Genomic DNA, 18539 nt, shown 5'->3' with positions numbered 1-18539 from the left:
TGTACAGAAAACAAACAGCAGATTAAAAGGAAAGTGCAAGAAATGGCCGAAACGTGTGAAAATGACACAGCTGTACTTTCCTACATGTTTACGGTTTACAAAACACTATTTTACTGCTGAAGTTCACCTAACAGTCATATGAGTTAGAGATTGCGTTTCTAAATGAGCACACATATGGAATGTGCTCCACAATATAATCAACATAGAAGTAAATGAAATGACTGACTGCTTACCTACCACACACCATAAAAGAGCAAAGCACTGCATTTACAACCGAGAGCTGCAAATGTATGCATACGCAAATCTTTGTGTGATTGCCTTTTGTGCCTTCTGCTGGCTTTTCAGTGAACCTGTGAATTACTGAAAGGAAACATTGTTTAACACATTCACCGGGTCAAAAAATCTGCGGTGCACAATAAAGGACAGTGTTATAGACGAACACTTCAGTAACAGAAGCCTTGAGCGCAGTCATGTCGCATGTGCAGCGAGTGTCACAAACTATATTTACATTTAATCATCTTTTTAGATGCTTTTATCTAAAGCGACTTAAAAATTGGGAACTACATAGGCTGAGGTCAGTCAGCCGTATCAGTGTTAAAACCTCATTACTCCATTTTCTTTCTTTATAACAGAACGAAAACTACTCGACGAGAACTAATACGGTCATTTATCCATCCACACTCGCCTGCCCACGCACTGCACTTGTGTCCATCATTATGGACCCTCATCAAACGCTTTTCTTCTCTTTCAAATGCTGGGTATTAGTCACGGACACAAAAGTAGTCCCAGCACGAAACAAAAACAGGCGTCTCGGTAAATCCATTAAAGCAAATGAGACAAACAAGCATTCATATGCTCGCATGCAGCTAAGGGCTGTACGCAGATGTGCGAGTAAGGCAGTCCGGTAAGTGCAGCGGACCGTTTGGTCGTGCTGTGGTCTCTGTCAGACTGTATCACAAAGAGAACGAGGGAATAGCGGCTGGATCTGTACTTTCTGTCTCGTCCAGCACTAGAGAACACAACAGGCAGACAGATTATTCTTCTACAAACTATTTTAACACAAAATATCGATTGAATAAACAAGCATGTCACACTTCCATCGTATTCTCTTGAGTTCTACATGGTTCTGGTTATTCTGCAGTGTAGTGGCATTGGGGCAGGTGTCTGATGGTCTGTCAGGTTACAGCAGGTGTATGAATGATCTGTGATCTGTAATTGACTCTGAGTGCAGTCATCACTCACTATTAAGAGATGGAACGGCTCACACTCAGTCAAAGCAATTACACTTTCAATAATTTCATGCACGCACACAGTTATTTTTGTGTTGCAGACTTACATACAAACTCACACCAACGAAAACCCAATTAACAGCATGAATGGCAAGCATCCATATGTATGTTAACAAAGTGTATTCACACACAGGTCTAATGTAGCAGACATGAACAACTCTCTGAATATAAATGAATGCGTGACTTTAAGGCTCTTATCCATTTAAAGCATCTGCTAAAGTGGATCTGTTGCAGTGTCTTCTATCGGTTTCGCAGGCCAAAATCCTATAATTACAGGCTAAGAGAAAGCCAGGTGTGTGAGTGTGTCTATATAAAGGCAATGTTCAATCATATGCCTCTTCAGGCTGCATTAGCACTGAACCCTCAGCCGGCAGGTCTCAGAAAGGAAGGAGAGCAAGATGTGGAGACGGATGCAAATGAACAACATCATGTGGGTGCAGGGTGAAAAGGTGTGTAGAGATTCATTATTGAGAAAAGGAAGAAGAAAGGAGGAGAGTAAAAGCTCTGCTTCTATGATTGTAAGCCTAACAAACAACTAGGGCTGTCAAATGATTAATCGCGATTAATCGCATCCAGAATAAAATTTTGCGTTTACATAATACGCGTCTGTGTACCATGAATATTGCATTTATAAACACATCCACATACATGTATACATATTTAGGAAATACTTACATGTATTATTTACATTTACCAATTATTTAAATATTTCAATGATATTTAAATTATATAAATACATATACTTCTTAAATATATGAAGAGTTTGGTTCCAAAAACCATGTTTTGTATTGTGCATTCCAATTAATACCAATCAAACTGCAATTGGTTTGTTTTAAGCCATAATAACTCCAAAAATACAGCTAACTAACACAATAAAAACATGATTTTTGAAAATATATATACATACTTCATATGTATGTACTGTATGTGTATGTTTTTATGAATACAAAATTAATATGCACAGTACACAGACATATAGTATATGTAAACACAAACTTTTATTCTGCGATTAATCGTTTGACAGCCCTACAAAGAATGCATTACAATGAATGCATTTAGGAAAGAATGATTAAAGAATCGAATTATCAATGAATTTTAAGAATACTGATTATAAACATATCTCTATATGTAGGTATTACTCCAATGGATGAAAATTTCTGTTATTACATATCATTTAATAGTTAATATTATATTTTTGCTACAGTACATTTAAAATTCATGATTCATGATTTATCGCTAAAAGACAAGGATTTAAGAAATAACCAGTGTTGGGTAAGTTACTCTGAAAAAGTAATTAATTACTAGTTACTAATTACATATTCAATAGTGTAATTAGATTACTGTACAAATCACTCTCTCCAAAAAGTATTTAGTTACTTATTACTAATTACTTTCTATATCCTACATCAACCTTGATTAGTTAAGTGATTGAAGGATAGACATGAAACGGCTCTTTTAATTCATTCAAATAAATAATATAAATTCATAAAGTACTCTTATTTACTGACCAAAGTACTCTTATTTACTGACCAAAGTATTACAAATGTGAGAATTATACATTAAAGCATTCATTTTAAAGTTAGACTTTGAATTTTGATGTTAATTCCACACACATATATATAATTGCACACACATATATTACACAAAGTATTTAGTTTAATTACATCAAAAGTAACTAATTAAATTACAGAAAAAATAAGAGTAATCCCTTACTTTACTTTTTCAAGTGAAAAGTAATTAAATTACAGTAACTAATTACTTAGTAACTAGTTACACCCAACACTGGAAATAACGAAAAGAAAAAGTAGACTTCCTGTAACGAAATGGTTGATAAGACAGCAGCAGAATAGTTCACTATTCATAAAAAAAGATGAATGCCCAAAAACACTAAGAACAAAGGAATGATGAAAGAGACAGACATGTACCATCCCTCTGATCTCTGATCTAGGAAACAGAGCTCTATGCCAAACAACAGCAATCACACGCGCACACACGCACACAGCGAGAAGCATACAGTACACATTAGGACATCATTGAGGCTTCTGCTCATTTAGACCTGGACTATTTTCCCTAGAACCATTTGGTTAGGATTATACAAAAGTATGTACGGGTTTCTCTTCTATTCCTGAAAACACAATGAATACACATGTACCCACATCTAATGTCTCGGGAGTGACTTGCAGCCATAATCTATTCAGAAAACCCTTTATGTGTATGTGTGCTTGCTTGATGATATTTAAATGAGCAGAAATGCTGATGTCACAGAACTGTACATTAAATATTCTATAAATATATGCCTTTTCTGTGAGCATGTGCTTACAAATGACCTTCAATGTAACCGTGCATGACTTAGTGGGCAAATCTGGAGGTTCTCTCACCTAATCACCAATTCTTCCTTCACATCCCATAATCTCTATCAGGACGGCTATGAGAGGGCCATCGCCAGGGTAACCTGAGTTTAGTAAAAGCCATGCAAACTCAGCACAAGCTTTGAGTTGTTTGTTCCCGCCGCCCAGTTACAGTTCCTCATTTCAGTGGATTTTATGGATTGAACATCAACAATCCAGAGGGTGAACAGCACAAGCAGAGGGATGCATTTGAGTTTTACTCCATGTGTATCTCTCACACACACAGCAATACTCAGCTTGGCCAATTTTAAGTGAATGAGAGCTTTATCACGTCAAGCTTTACACAGAACAGGAAGTGACATGGCAGCAATGTATTCTAATATGCACTCGGGACATGGGGGGAGGTATAAACCTAAACCGTGTGTGTTTCTATAGCTCTGCAGTGAAAATGAGGGATAAAAAACTGAACTGTGTGGTTCGATAAATAAACGACTGCAGATATGCTTAATGTGTCGTGCTGGACAAATGTGATAAAATAAAGGCTTTTACTGTTCTGTGTACACTACACATGCACAAATATCTGAACAAACGCATAGATTTGTCATTCCCCTCCAGAGTGCTTAATCCCATTCAAAACAATTTGGTTACATAGGAATGACAACCGGATTCTACAACTGAATGAACTCCAGAAAAGTTCAGGAAATGACAACTGCTTTTACATTCGAGCTGCATAGTGTGTGCAGAACCAAACTAAATAATGAAATGCTAATGCAGTGATGCCACTCATTAAGGTAAATGACAACTAGCCTGAAATAAGCATCTCTCTAACAGTGGTATTATTTTGTCACCTTTTTTCAGTTATCCAGAGGCACAGATACACACCAATTATAACACCTACATAAATTTACTGACAGCAACCTGAGGAAAAGAGAGAACGTGTAGAATGCATCAGACAGACAAGAAATCATATTTAGCATTGTGCCATAAAGAACTTTCATTTAACAATACATTACAGTCTCAACTCTATTGTCTTCATAAAACACAACCTAGTAAAGTTTCTGAAGAATGACACAACCTCACCAGCTAGACCTACTTCACACTATATCATCCACAGTCAATTGGAAACATGTGAACCAAGGGGTCCTATTACACAACACAGAACTTCCCACCTTCTGGTGGTTTTGTTTCAGGTTACAGTCTGGCAGTTTCCGTAGGTTGTTATTAGGACAACAGTAGCACCACAGAAGCAGTCCCCTGGGACACCCCACCAGCCATTTGCCACGGCAACACAGCATCGGCACCTGGTCCCAAAGGATGGGGCAACATCTGGAGCGGTGGGTGGAGAACAGATTTGGCCTCTGCAGATGTTATCTACTCGCTGGGGCTACAACACCTGTGCTCACACTCTCTCATACACACACAAAGCAGGCGAGACGGATGACATACATACAAAGTCACAGATAGCAAACACCGACTGAACACCTGCTCCCTCGCTCATTTAAGTCAATGGGGCAGCAGCTGAGGCCATTTAACAAGAGGGACAAGCTCACCTCAGTTAAAATTTTCAGGCTAACAAAATCCAGACAGCAAATAAGCAATTAAAAGCAACAGAAACAACATTGTTAAATATACTCTTACTCTTTTCTTCCTGCTATTATTTCTGGGATAAGGAGAAAACTGAAACCTCAAATGGGAGCATTTTAAATAGAGAAAGTGTCAGATTTCTAATAAAAAAGTTGACCACGGTTCTCATTTGGCTGTCTGAAAAACATTGTTAGCATTGTAGATAAATGTGCTGTTTGCGTGCTTTCATTTATTTTATTTCTAATTTATTTCCTTTTTGTGTGTCGGATTCAAGTCTTTCTTCTCTATTGTATGATTATTGTAAGACGATACTAAACGGAACTAAAAGATTTCACAAACCCGAAGAGCATATTGTGTCAATCTGATTTAAATAAAGCAATGGGAGATTCAAACAAAAAGGGCAACGAGTTTTTGACATCAGCAATAGGGCTGTGACGGTGGAAGTTTTTTACCAGCGGCGGTAATGGACAAATTAACCGCGGTAGTGCGGTGGACGGTGGTTGGAAAATACATATTATTTATATAAATAATATATATATTATTATATTTGCGTGTAGCAACCACATGACGAGTGGAAGAAAAATATAGACCTTATTTAAATACTTTTTGAAATATGATATCTGAAATAAATTAGGATGAAACATCCGTCGATGTTTAAAGCGCAAATCCATCAGTGAAACGGCACACAACAGCATATAAAACATTTAAATAAACATCAGTAAATAAAGAAAACTTAAATAATATAAGAAAGTTATTGCTTGTTGCAGTGACAGTTCAGTCAGTGGCGTATTAACCCTTACAGTCCTTAACAATTCAATTTGAAACAAACTGTTTAAACATACCTTGGCTTTCCTATTCAGATGTCATAAAAAACGTTTTTTTCCTACTTTCCTACTTTTTCCAACTCGTTGATGGAAAACTAAGATGTCGACATTGTCAAGATTAAGATGTGTACAGTTGCACTAAATGCGCGTTCAGAAGATGAATAAATATCTCTCTGCAACTGCAGCAAAACATGCGAGCGCTCCGATATTATGTATCTGTTCATGTCACAACAAGATCCATTGCAGAACCCGCAGAATAACCTGAGTTTTGCCGTGCAGGCCAGCGCTCGAATGCACCAACAGAAACGTTTACCAATAATTTCTGTGTTAATGTAAAATCTTTTAAATAAAACCATCCACAACTGAAAGTCTACAAATAGCAATCCTTATCGCAACTGTCAGTTTTATTACATAACGTTATATTTGTCAAAGTGACGTGCACTACCACCGGTGCAGTTCACCACCGTCATGGCACTTTACCACCACTGTGGTGCGGTTGTCACGGCTACCGTCACAGCCCTAATCAGCAATCCAAAGATTTTGAACAGGCCATTTCCCACGTTCATTTCAATGGAAGTTCTGATAAAATGTTAATTTCTAACATGATCCCTTAAAAGAGAAATGTGACCCTGTCTATGAAAACCAGGCTAAAGTCTCATCATAATGAGCATCAACCATTCATTTCACTATGAATTCCATCTCAATACTCAATTAATATGAAAGATATCGAGGTTATATTTTCAGACAATGATCTTTACATTTTATATGATAAATGTATGTAGAAAACATGACCTCACGTTGGGTTTTCACAGACAAAGTCACAAAAAATCAAATCCTTCTGTTTTTGTGTTATGTACGTAAAACCACTGTGAGCGCAGAACACAATCAAACAAGAGGCTATATCTAAAACACTTCAAATATTGACTTCAATGTTGATTCTTTCAAGTTCTAATGTGACTTGGACACTAACACCTTTCACTTAAACTGCCAACACCAATGAGAAAAACAGGAATCTGATGAATAATCTCAGCAAGTTGCAAAGAAACTGCAAACTTGAGTATCAGGGTTACAGATTGCAGAGCATGTTTTTGTTTCTGGGCCCAATTCCAGCAATCACTCAATGGTCCAGCAAAGGCCTAAATCATTGTGATAGAGGGATGATGAAAGTCAGAGGCAGGGAAAGCTTCCACTAATAAGCCACCGTTGGTGATTGTTTTCTTTCTGTGTTGCTTTGTCGCAAGAAGGATGAAGCCAAATAACAGGACTCCAACTGACTTCAGACTGTAACATCAAGCATCAGTTCAATCACAGCATTCACAGTCATTTCAGGGACGAACACAATCATGCTGGAGAACAAAGAAAACAGCAGCGGTGAAAATGAATATTTCACCAGGTAGAAGTCTTGATTCGTCTGTTTAATGTTTAATTGGGCTCCAGATGTCTATGCACTTACGGGAAAATAAGTGTGCTTGTAAAACGGGATGAAGAGCAGTGTGTGGGGTATGCAGTCCTGACATGACGAGGGAGCTTGGAGGATTCAAAACATTAACTTCTCCCTTAAAAATGAAATGAATAAACAACACAAGTGCAAAAGCACTCACTGTGGAACACTCTTGTGAAAGGAGACTGTGAGAAGTCTATGAGTGAGACGTGAAAGAGCTGAGATGGGCCCCTGGGAAACCTGTAACATTAAGTGCTTGTTTCTTTAAGAGAAAACCTTGATTCTGACTGTCATGACTTTTGTAATCACGTCAGGGAGCGCAAAGCTCTCAGCCAGGACTAAAGCGAAGTGGAATCTGACAGGTTGTCTTCATTTCTCAAGGACTGGAGAACATATGACTGACAGCACCAAATCCTGCTTCGGTTTACAGACAGAGCTAGTCTGTAATCCCCATTCTAGGCACCTAGACAGAGATGTAAGCAAAAGCTTTGATTTGTTAAGGCAAGGTGTGTAAAACTTGGAAACAGAACACATTATAATTAACAGAGATGCTGCCCATGAAGTACCAAAGTAACCTTAACCACCATCATGACTATTGTGTCTTTACAGGTAGTGTCACAGTCAATTGTGAATAATATTCCAGGCCTGCCAGTCCTTGATGACATCTACATTTCTCATTATCTGATCCAAAGCACCCAAAGCACAAACTGTCAAAAACAGACCGTTTACTATTAGGGATGTGTTACACCTGAAGGACTGACTCCGATTGACCTTAAAGCAATCGTTCTCTAAAACTTACAAACTTGCATATCCTGTTTGACTTCACATTTTTTATCTCACTGCAAACTAACAAAACAAAATAATTGAATGATTGCCCAGATGGTTAGATACGGCCAAGTACATCATTTTCTACACGGTCAGTGTTAAATAAAAAAGAAGACTTCTGTCAGCAGTTCATAAATCCTTCACAATTTTACTTTGGAAGAATTTTCACCAAAATTGCTGTACATGCCGCACATACTGTCATAGAACTTTGGGAATTATTATTTCTTTAAAATGAGTCATGATGTGCTGCCATTCTATTAAATTCAACAAACCGGACATTCTTACAATTTTGCTCTTTTGTGTTTGTCATCGGCATTTGTCTTTGTTCTCAGAATAGCTCGAGTTTCCCACCAGACAGATTCATACATTACAAAAAATGCAAATAATGTGGTGTTTTAGCTGATAAATTAACCATCCCAGATCTTTCGCTAGATTGTCTCCACAAGGACAGGAAATAGCTAAAACAGTCTACTATTCACCAATGGTCTTAGCACCAGTTACACTAGATGTAGAGCTTCTCTTACAATTAAAAATCACTTCAGGGCTTGACATTAAGTATTCTCATGTGGTTGTCCTTCGGACAAGTAAATTTGACATTCACTTGTCAGAGTATAAATATTACATGTCCAAAGATAAAAAATGATATTTAATTTGAAGTGTCAATATAATTGTTTTGGATCCTGATTGGTCAAGTTTGCTTATAAGTGTTTTACCTAGTGACCGCTGCGGCCACCTAAATTTGTTAATACTCTCCATGATTGCTATAGAACAAAGGCAGGGCTTATACTTCTACTACTTAATTTATTTATAGAGCACATTTAAATGCAACGTTGTTGCCCAAAGTGCTTCACAAATTTAAAATCCAATTAAATACACATATAACAAACATACACGTATGACAGCATTTGTAAAAGATTCCCACATAAAACTTTCCCTACTTCAAAAGCCAGACTGAAGAAATGTGTCTTCAGCTGGGACTTAAAAACCTCTATAGACGGGGCCTGCCGAATATACAGGGGAAGACTGTATAACTTTTGCCCTACTACTGAAAAGGCACGGTCACCTTTTGACTTCTTTTTTGACTGAGGGACAGTCAACAACGACTGATTTCCTGATCTCATGATCTAAGATTTCCTGATCTAAATGACCTAGCTGGTGTGTAAGACCCTAAAGCCGCAGGCATACTTGACTTTCCACGTCCATCTCACGCACAAACGCGCCTGCACAGCTTCCTGCGCATACTCATCATGGATTAAGCGCGGATGTCCAAGTTCAACACATGCACAATACAAATGAGTATGTGAGCTCTACCAGACCGTCAGAGGGCAGCGCTGAGTCACGTCATTTACAGACCCACTACAAATGATTGATTCAGGAAGTGTTTTCACCATTGCAAACAATCCGAGCAAGCAGCAAGACAACAAGAACATCAACCAAACAGTATGGAGAAGGATATGCTTCTAAGCTAACTATTCTTGGATTCAGCGTGTTGGTTTTGTATCATTCTTCTTTGACAAAGACACACTGCACACTTTCTGTGTGTGTATTGACCCCTAGTGGACTAGGGCACTTTTTCGCGCATGCGCTGTTGTACGCGGCACGTCCACGCGGTCTCAAAAAATGGGCTGCACGCGGACGGGGTGTGCGGACAACCGCGGACCATTCTGATGACGAAAATTACATCGCGCGGACTAGGACGGACGGACCATACTTCTGCCTTAAAGGCGCAGTTCTTAATTAACAGCAGCTAGTGTTGCATTATAGATTTGCCACGAATCGCTCAGTCCAAACACGATGGTGGCCACCACAGTACAAAAAGATGTCGTTCTCATGTTAACGCAGGGAAGAGATTTTGCGAGCATTAGAAAGACTGTAGAAAGAGCTATGACTTATGTATTACATGAAATAAAAGGTTTGTGGATTTTACATTTAAAAAGAAGGATAAAAGTCGGGCAGGAGCAAGGACATGTGTTAATATTATAAAGACTTTCAAGCAGAGACGCGTTAAGACCCGCGGTACTAAGGCTTTTAACAGAGATACTAATAGATATCTATGGAGATACTTTCCAGCAGAGAGACGTTGGAGAGAAAGATCGTCTAAAAATCACCCCCGAAGATGCTTTGATTCAGATCAGTACTTGAGTAACATACTAACATAACAAGATATGTTGTTGTTGTAATATTATCTGTGTGACGGAGCAGTTTTGAGCGTCATGGTTTATCTGGAACCGCTTTAATATTGTACTCGTCCAGATACTTGAGAGCGAGAGCGCGCTGGAGCTGAATCTGGAGAGCGAGCGAGAGCGCGTTTTACTCTTTTACTCAATGATGAATAAACTTTCAGTTAATCCGCGGGTCACATGCGTTCCGCACCGGAGAGCACGATCCGTACGGATCACGGATCTTCCCGCGATCCATTTCACCATGATACCGCAGCGGAGAGGAAGAGGAAACGCGCGTTGTAGAGTTGTTTGTCCGTTTAGGGCTGCTGTACAAAACATGGCGGCGAATTCAATGTATGAAGGGCCGCTCTGTATGTAGATATAAACAGCTTATTCTAAGGTATTACAAACTTAATGGTTCATTACGTAAGGTCTTTATACACCTCTGAAGAAATAGTTTTGTATATTATATTGAATTTCTGTCAATAGATCCTCCTAAAAATGCCGTATTGTTCCTTTAAGAGATCACTAATATCAGATCACAGGGCTGTACGTTAACTTTTTTGCACATTGCACTGGTGCTACAGAGGCCAAACAGTTGTAGTACAAGTATAAAACGTCTGTTGTCATCATTAAAAAAATATGCAAGTGCAGTTCATCACATGAATAGGCAGGTAACTGACAAATGACATCAATGTTACATAGAGATGGATAAATTAGGGCCATATAATTTTTAGTTTACCTAAATTTGTTTTACTTTTAAATAATAAGTTCTGTGTATTTTTTTTACTATACAATAGAGGTATATTTGTTCACATAAATTACTGTAGTATACTATAGTGTTATTTACTACAGTAAACTGCAGTAAAATTCCTAGATACTACAGCGTTTTGAACCTTACTATAGTATACTACAGTGTTTACTACAGTTTATCAATTTACTACAAGGGTACTACAATTTCCTTTAGCAAATACTACAGCATTTTTTGGTCTGAGTGTTCAAGTTAACTGGACTTTTATTTTGACGTGTCATCAGGAAGACGCTTGAGTTTTAGTGTGTGTCTGACAACAGCTGTACTCAAACAGTCAAATGCTCTTAAAATAAACTCTGAGCAACTTTGGAGATTAAGTTAATGTGTTTATATCCTCATACAGTGCAGACAAATCCTCGACCATCACTCGTGTAGTATGCTAATCTATGCACCTCATTCACTCAGACACGCAGAACAGCCAGATGACACATTTAAATAACAGGATTCCGCGTTCGCATCTAGTTATATGGACTCAATGCATTGCACCATTAATTATTGTCACACACAAACAAGCACAACCACGACAAACGCAATTCACACAAACACGCAGCTCTGTCTAATGCGCATATTCTTATTATTCTTAGCACAGACCTATTTTTCGTAGCACTGTTTGTTTGTTTTTCAAGTTACTTGTCCGGTCGGGCAAGTAAAATTCTCTCTCACTTGCCCATACAAAACACTCACTTGTCCCAAACAAGCGTTAATGTCGAGGCCTGCACTTAGAGTCCCATGAATCTTTTTTCATGAAATATTGCAGCTTTTATTGTAAATAGTTTATCAATGTGGATCTCCTTCAACTGTCAGCCTGTTGCCAGTTCCATTTCAAATTGCAACGGCTGTTTTATACATCCAATCAAATCACAGACAAAGACAAAAGCCACGCCCACTATTTTTCTCATTAGAAATTCCATTTCACTCTGAAATGCATCAAAATACAAAAGTAAAAACAATCGTTCCAGTTCATGGAGACTTTAAAAACATTTACTATCTCTTTAAAGTTTTTCAAAAAATATTGAAACTAAAGTTCAAAAGACAGAAAAATAAACAAATGTATGAAATAGCTGAGAGGAAATGAGAATGGGGAAGATGAACTTTGTTTACCTGACAGAGCTGAGGTTGATGCATGTTTGCACAACTAAAGTCTGATTTGCAGGCGTGTAAAATATGCTGCTTCACCTCCTCACACACATTATCATTTTTTAAATCTGACAACCTTGTAAAACACGCTTTCACAATTTGCTCTATTGAGGCTAGACAACTTAAACTGTGCATAATTCAAGGATCGGTCGCATAACATCGTCCCTGTGGGCACAGGGAGAAGCAAAAGCAGAGAGTGTGTGTGTGTGTGTGAGAGAGAGAGAGAGAGAGAGAGAGAGAGAGAGAAAGATGTCTGCATAAAACGCTGGGGTGGTGACAGGTAGACAATTCTGATATGAATAATTGAAAACAAAATCAAGCAACATGACTAAACAATTAAATGCAAGATGAATGTGAATAAATCATCAAAAAGGAAGAGTAAAAGTGAGACAGGGAGAGAGAGAGAGAGACATCTTAATTTAGTGGGTGTTACTGTGTTTAAATGACTAAATCCAAGGTGCAAAATTAATGTCTGATGTGTCCAATTTCATTTAGTTTGATGTTTATGGGGTGAATTGCAGAAACCGAGTAGTACCTGCATGAGGCAACACCCCTGATAAAACTGTGAAGAGAATATGTAAACATCAATCTCCAAGAGTCAAAAGCTCATATAGTTAAAAAAAGTCAAGTCAGCCCAAAATGTGATTCTTGAGTGAAAACTAGATATTTCCAAATTAAAATGTGTTCCTAAATTCTTCAAAATATCCCATTTTTTGTTCAACAGAACAAAAAATATACAATCTTTTTTTCTACTATGGTAGCGGATGATGTCACAGAACTGAAAATTGCTTACGTTCTTCCAAATATCTTTCTTTGTGTTTAACAGAACCAATGAATTTATACAGGTTTGAAACAACTTGAGGGTGAGTAAATGATGACAGAATTTTCATTTTTGGGTGAAGTATCCCTTTCATGCCTGAAATATTAGAGGGGCAACGTTGCCATTCCAAAAATCAATTATCAGCATTAAAGATGATAAATTATACCCTTAGAAATGAACGTCCAATGGTCTTAATGGTCCAGAATTCAGGAAAGACACAAAACACACAAGTTAAGGGAAATCTGAACACCTTAAAGTCACCATGAAACGGAAGTTGCGATTGACTTTTTTCCGTGTCGTGACATGTATCCGAGTGAAACGGCTTCTGAATAATGAAAGGGCAGGGCTTTATTTTGCCCTTCCCTTTTATATTGCTTTGTTGTAAGTTGGGCCTGGAAGCGAAGGCTAAAAATGCCTGGCCATTGGATATATAATTTCTAATAATCACTGCAACACTGTGTAAAACACTTAGAATTTTCCTGTTTGACTGCATGGTGACTTTAAAAATATAATAAAAACATCCTGCATTATATAACTTAAAGGGGTATGTCATAATTTTACTAAGCTTGACTAAAAGCCATAATTTTTAGTTTTTGCTATTTTCCAATCTTGTTCATGTTCTTTTTGCTTTGCCACGTTGCATCACGCCGCCAGTGTAGACAGAGTGTAAGATGATAACAAATCAAACTTGTAGTAGATTTGTATGTTTTCTATGAAGCTGCACATTTTGCACTTGACTGTATTTACGTGAAGTTTTTTTAAAGTAAAACCAGGCATCGCTGTGCGCTTTCAATATGCTCTTCTCTGTGCTCCGGTCTTAGACCGCAAACTCTTGCAACGCTACCAATCAAATCTCTGGGTACCACTCAAGTTGCCAGCATACCAATCAGAAAGAAAGTATAAAAATGTATTTATAGACCTAAACGATCATCGTTTTCATCATTGATCATTGCTGTCGCATCAGAGTACTCGTGCACAACCCTAACCAACACAACTTTTTCCAAAAGCTCAACCATGGCATCAGTAGAACAGAGAAACAAAGATCTATTCCACTCACATCCTGCCACACAGGAAGCTCACAACTCCATTGATTTATCCTATCCTCAGTACCAACTGCAGACAAAAGGCCCTGCTGCGTATATAAACCAGTCATCCACAACAGCGCTCAAATGCCCAAGATTTTTAAACAGCAAAATGTTTAGTGCGCACAACACGTGTTGTCAAATTGTTGCTGGTAGAAAGTGTTTGTGTGCAAAACTGTTAATATGGACTGACCGGATTTCTGTGTGCCGAAGGTGAGAGCCAGTCTGGTGAGCAACTCATTGTTCTCGTAACGATCCTCACTGACGGTGATCCAAAAACAGCTCTCGGACATCTCCTGGGGTGAGATCTACACAGAAACAGACAAACAGTTGAAGAGAAATCGCGGTCTAACATCATCATGACACCTCGTGGAAGGTCAGAAGGCTGGAGTTGCTAGGCAACGTGAGGTACCGTCCACAAAACGACAGCTTATGAAAAAGTAAAGAAGAAACCTATTCAAATATTCATAAATGGGTTCTATAGCTGATTTTTTGATTTGTTTTTTAGAATGTCAGTGCATGTGACAGCTGAATGCAGCCCTGAAGAGGATATTCCCAGTCATGTCAATAAACGAAAATGCAGGGGCGAGTTTTCTAGTCAAACAAAACTATACCAGGACCACGCACGTGCACGCACATGTACACAGAATCCATAGTGAAATAAGAATGGTCATCAGTAAATTTTGCTCATGTTTAAAGATTCAGCCTAGTGCTAAGATGTGGTATGATCAGTTTAATGGAGTGGTTTTGTGTAGATAAAGGGTTGGGATAAAGACTGAAAGGGTAATCAATGAAACTGGCTGAGCTAATGAACAGAACTCGCACTCCTGCCAAATACCTGTGCCAATAACCGCTCTTCAAACCTCCTCCATGAAGACACGTTCAAGGAAATCAAACAAGTCAAAAATGCACTGGAAACGTGTCTGAAGAGTAGCTGCTCAGTGTAATTAATTAACCGCTGTTTCCGAAAGCATGTTAATCCCACAACCAGCCCATCCGAGGGGCACTAGGTGGCATTTCCCATGATGCAGCAGCTGTCTCGTCTTTGTTTTAAAGATGCAAAGCTCTTGTTAATGAGTGATAAAAGTTTTGGGTCAGGAGCCATGAATACAGCATGGCACTGGCATCTAAAGCAGCTGTTTAAAAAACTCATAAGAGCCTCTTTGTGTCCGCATAATGGCTAATTACAAACAGGTTTTAGATGAGATGAAGCATATGGCTAAATCTTCAAAACATCTGTATGATGGTGGAAAAAGAGACAGGGATTAAATATTAATCGTAATGTTATAAACTAATACCACTCCATAGACGGCGCACGGCAACATCTGCCGAGAAACAAGAGTGGGCACTTGTACAATAAAGTGCGATCCGTCATGGTGGAATGAGTGTGAGCAACATTTTTTGTTAATGACGGCTGGCAACAAACAGCAACAAGCAAAAAGGACATCTGTCCTTTTATATGGCTGTTTGGTACTGTGTGTTCCTGCTCAATTGGGGTTTGAGGGAGTAAAAGTTTGAGAAAATTAAACTATAGAAAGTTGCTGCTGGTATAAGTGAATGATAAAAGAAAATTAAATAAATGAGCAGAAATATAGACAGACAAAAAAAAAAGAGATGGGTAGAAATGGCAAATACGATGATTCATTTAACATTCTAAGTCAGGTTGAGGTCTGAAGCATCAGATGTTACCTTGGACCAGTTGAGGCGCTTCGTGGAAGTTTCAGGCTTGAATTCCTTCTTGGGTTTCAGGCCGAAAGGCAGCTTTTGTTGGTTGGAGGCAGATGCCAGGCCAAGTAGACCCAGAGGAGGAGGAGGCGGAGGCATCCCGGGCATGGAGGCACAGTTGGGAGGCGGCGGTGGAGGAGGTGGAGGTGGGGGAACTGGAGCCCCAGAAACAGAGGGTGGAGGAGGTGGGGCGGGTGGAAATGAAGATGAGCCGGTTGAAGACAAGGCCTGGATAGTCTGCGTTGAAGGTAAGACCCCTGGACCTCCCCCGAACTGTAAATACATGACATGTAAAGTAACACACAAGTCAATGATTATGGCACAAGGTTGCTAACTCATATCCTAGTAAGCAAACTTTGAAGTTTATGGACTAAAAATGCATTTGCAGTTACAGTTCACTTCTAGGTAATTGCTGAGATATATAAGGCTCTGTTCTGTTGTGATATGACAGTTCACACAACTACAAAGTGTAAAGTTTTATCTATAGAGACATATAGACTTGTCGCCATCCAGTTTTATTTAGGCAGGTAAGTAAATTTAAAAGATTTAAAGGCCATAACCCTTCCTCCACACACCTCCACGTCAAACCTCCATCAAACCAGTAGACAAAACAAGTACGATGCACAACTCGAAAGCATCCACTCCATTCACTGTGAATAGCAAACAGCTGCAATAAGAGGATTTATTGAACAAGTAGATGCTCTAATTCAAAATGCGTACATGCTGGCCTGCAGATAATTTACCAGCTAAGAGTCAGCATGACTGACGGTCCTGTATACGTGGAGAATTGACTGCGTGATTACGCTTTGCGGAGCTACAAACGATCGCAACCCAAAGAGATGGATCAGATTAACAGCCTGCACTCCAAACGTTCACTTCGTTCATCGGCCACCATTATTTAAGAATTGATCCGCTCTATCGACGGTGGCCCGGTGAGCCAAAAAGCAATTGATCAAACAAACTGTTCAGTTGATGCCCTATTTGTCATGTCAATGTGAGTTTGGAGATCCGCGCAGCTCTGTAAAACAAAGGAGCTCCTGTCTAAAGACTCAAGTCTTAAAGTCTTGAAAAGCAAGAAAGAAAAAGATTGACGCCAATGCCTTGTGTTCCTAGGACACTTGTATGAACTCAAAGGCTACTCACTTCATACATCCACTAAAATCAACTTGTCACAAGTTGATAACATAAATTGTAATGAGAAAAATGCCTCAGAAAAGTGAGATTGGTTCTGAAAAAGCTGTACATAAATCAATGAAAACTTGAAGTTTAAAGATTACTTAAAAAATCTATAAAACGTCACAGTTCAGGGCTGTACATTAACTTTTATTGCACATAGCACTGTTGCTACAGAGGTTTAACAATTTGTAGCACAGGCCAAACAGTTATTGCACGAGTATAAAACGTCTGTTGTCATCTTTAAAAAAAACACAAGTGCAGTTTATCACACGAATAGGCAGGTAACTGACAAATGATATTAATGTTACATACAGATGGATAAATTAGGGCCATATCATTTTTGTTTCCCTATACAAAAGTAATTTATTTGTCCAAATAAAAATACTGTACTATACAATACTATAGTATTTATTAGCCTATAGTAAACTGCAGTAAAAGTCCTAGATACTATAGTATTTTTTAATCTTACCATAGTTTACTACAGTTTAACAACAGTGTATCAATTTACTACAGGGGTACTACAATTATCTACAGCAAATACTATAGTATACTACAGATTAATTTTCATTTGAGTGTTAAGGTTAACGGGACTTTTAATTTGACGGGATGCCGGGAAGGCGTTTGAGTTTCAGTGTGATTGACTGTAGCTTTACTCAAACTGTGAAATGCTTGCGAAATAAACTCCCAGAGAAACTCTGGAGATAAAGTTAATGTGTTCATGTCCTCATACAGTGAGCTGCACTGCACACAAGGCCACTGTCACGCGTGTAGTAGGCTATGTTCAACTGTGCACCTCGTTAAACTCGCACACGCAGTCTTGTCATATGTCCAGATGACATATGTAAACAGCAGGATTCAACGTCCGCGAGTCCACATCTACAGTAGTTATATGGACTTAATGCAGCCGGAAAACAAGTTTCACTCACAATATAGACTAAAATGAAGTAAAACAGCAGTGAGACATTGATTAACATCACACACAAACAAGGTCAGGACTAAGGGATGTGAGGGGAAATCCTGTACATTCAAACAGAAGCAATCCCTTTAGTTAAAAAACTAGCCATTTCTGTTCATCATCATCATCATCATCATTCTACTGTGTACCTGAGGATACGTGTAACCACATTTCTAATAATTACTTTCATACACAGCTAATGAAAAGACTGGACAGCTGTGCACACCACTTTTGTGTGCATATAAACCCACCGCTGCCCAAATAAAGATATGTCAGCATGAGAATGAATTTAATTATCTTACAATAAGAGAGAGAGAGAGAGAGAGAGAGAGAGAGAGAGAGAGAGAGAGAGAGAGAGAG

General features: G+C 38.6%; 1 protein-coding gene across 3 annotated transcripts in view; it reads right to left on the bottom strand.

Moving 5' to 3' along the window:
- Positions 1-18539, bottom strand: part of diaph3 (diaphanous-related formin 3) — a 261201-nt gene that overhangs the window by 132812 nt on the left and 109850 nt on the right. For all 3 annotated transcript variants that reach the window (XM_057362480.1, XM_057362482.1, XM_057362481.1), the window contains 2 exons: positions 16013-16321; positions 14517-14631 (listed from right to left, as the gene is read on the bottom strand). In XM_057362480.1, the coding sequence (XP_057218463.1) occupies positions 14517-14631; positions 16013-16321 (424 nt within the window). The remainder of the gene's footprint in view (positions 1-14516; positions 14632-16012; positions 16322-18539) is intronic.

Source organism: Triplophysa rosa, linkage group LG20 (assembly GCF_024868665.1).
Source record: "Triplophysa rosa linkage group LG20, Trosa_1v2, whole genome shotgun sequence".
Taxonomy (NCBI): Eukaryota; Metazoa; Chordata; class Actinopteri; order Cypriniformes; family Nemacheilidae; genus Triplophysa; species Triplophysa rosa.
The sequence above is the reverse complement of the archived record's forward strand: the minus strand, read 5'-3'. Positions and strand labels throughout refer to the sequence as shown.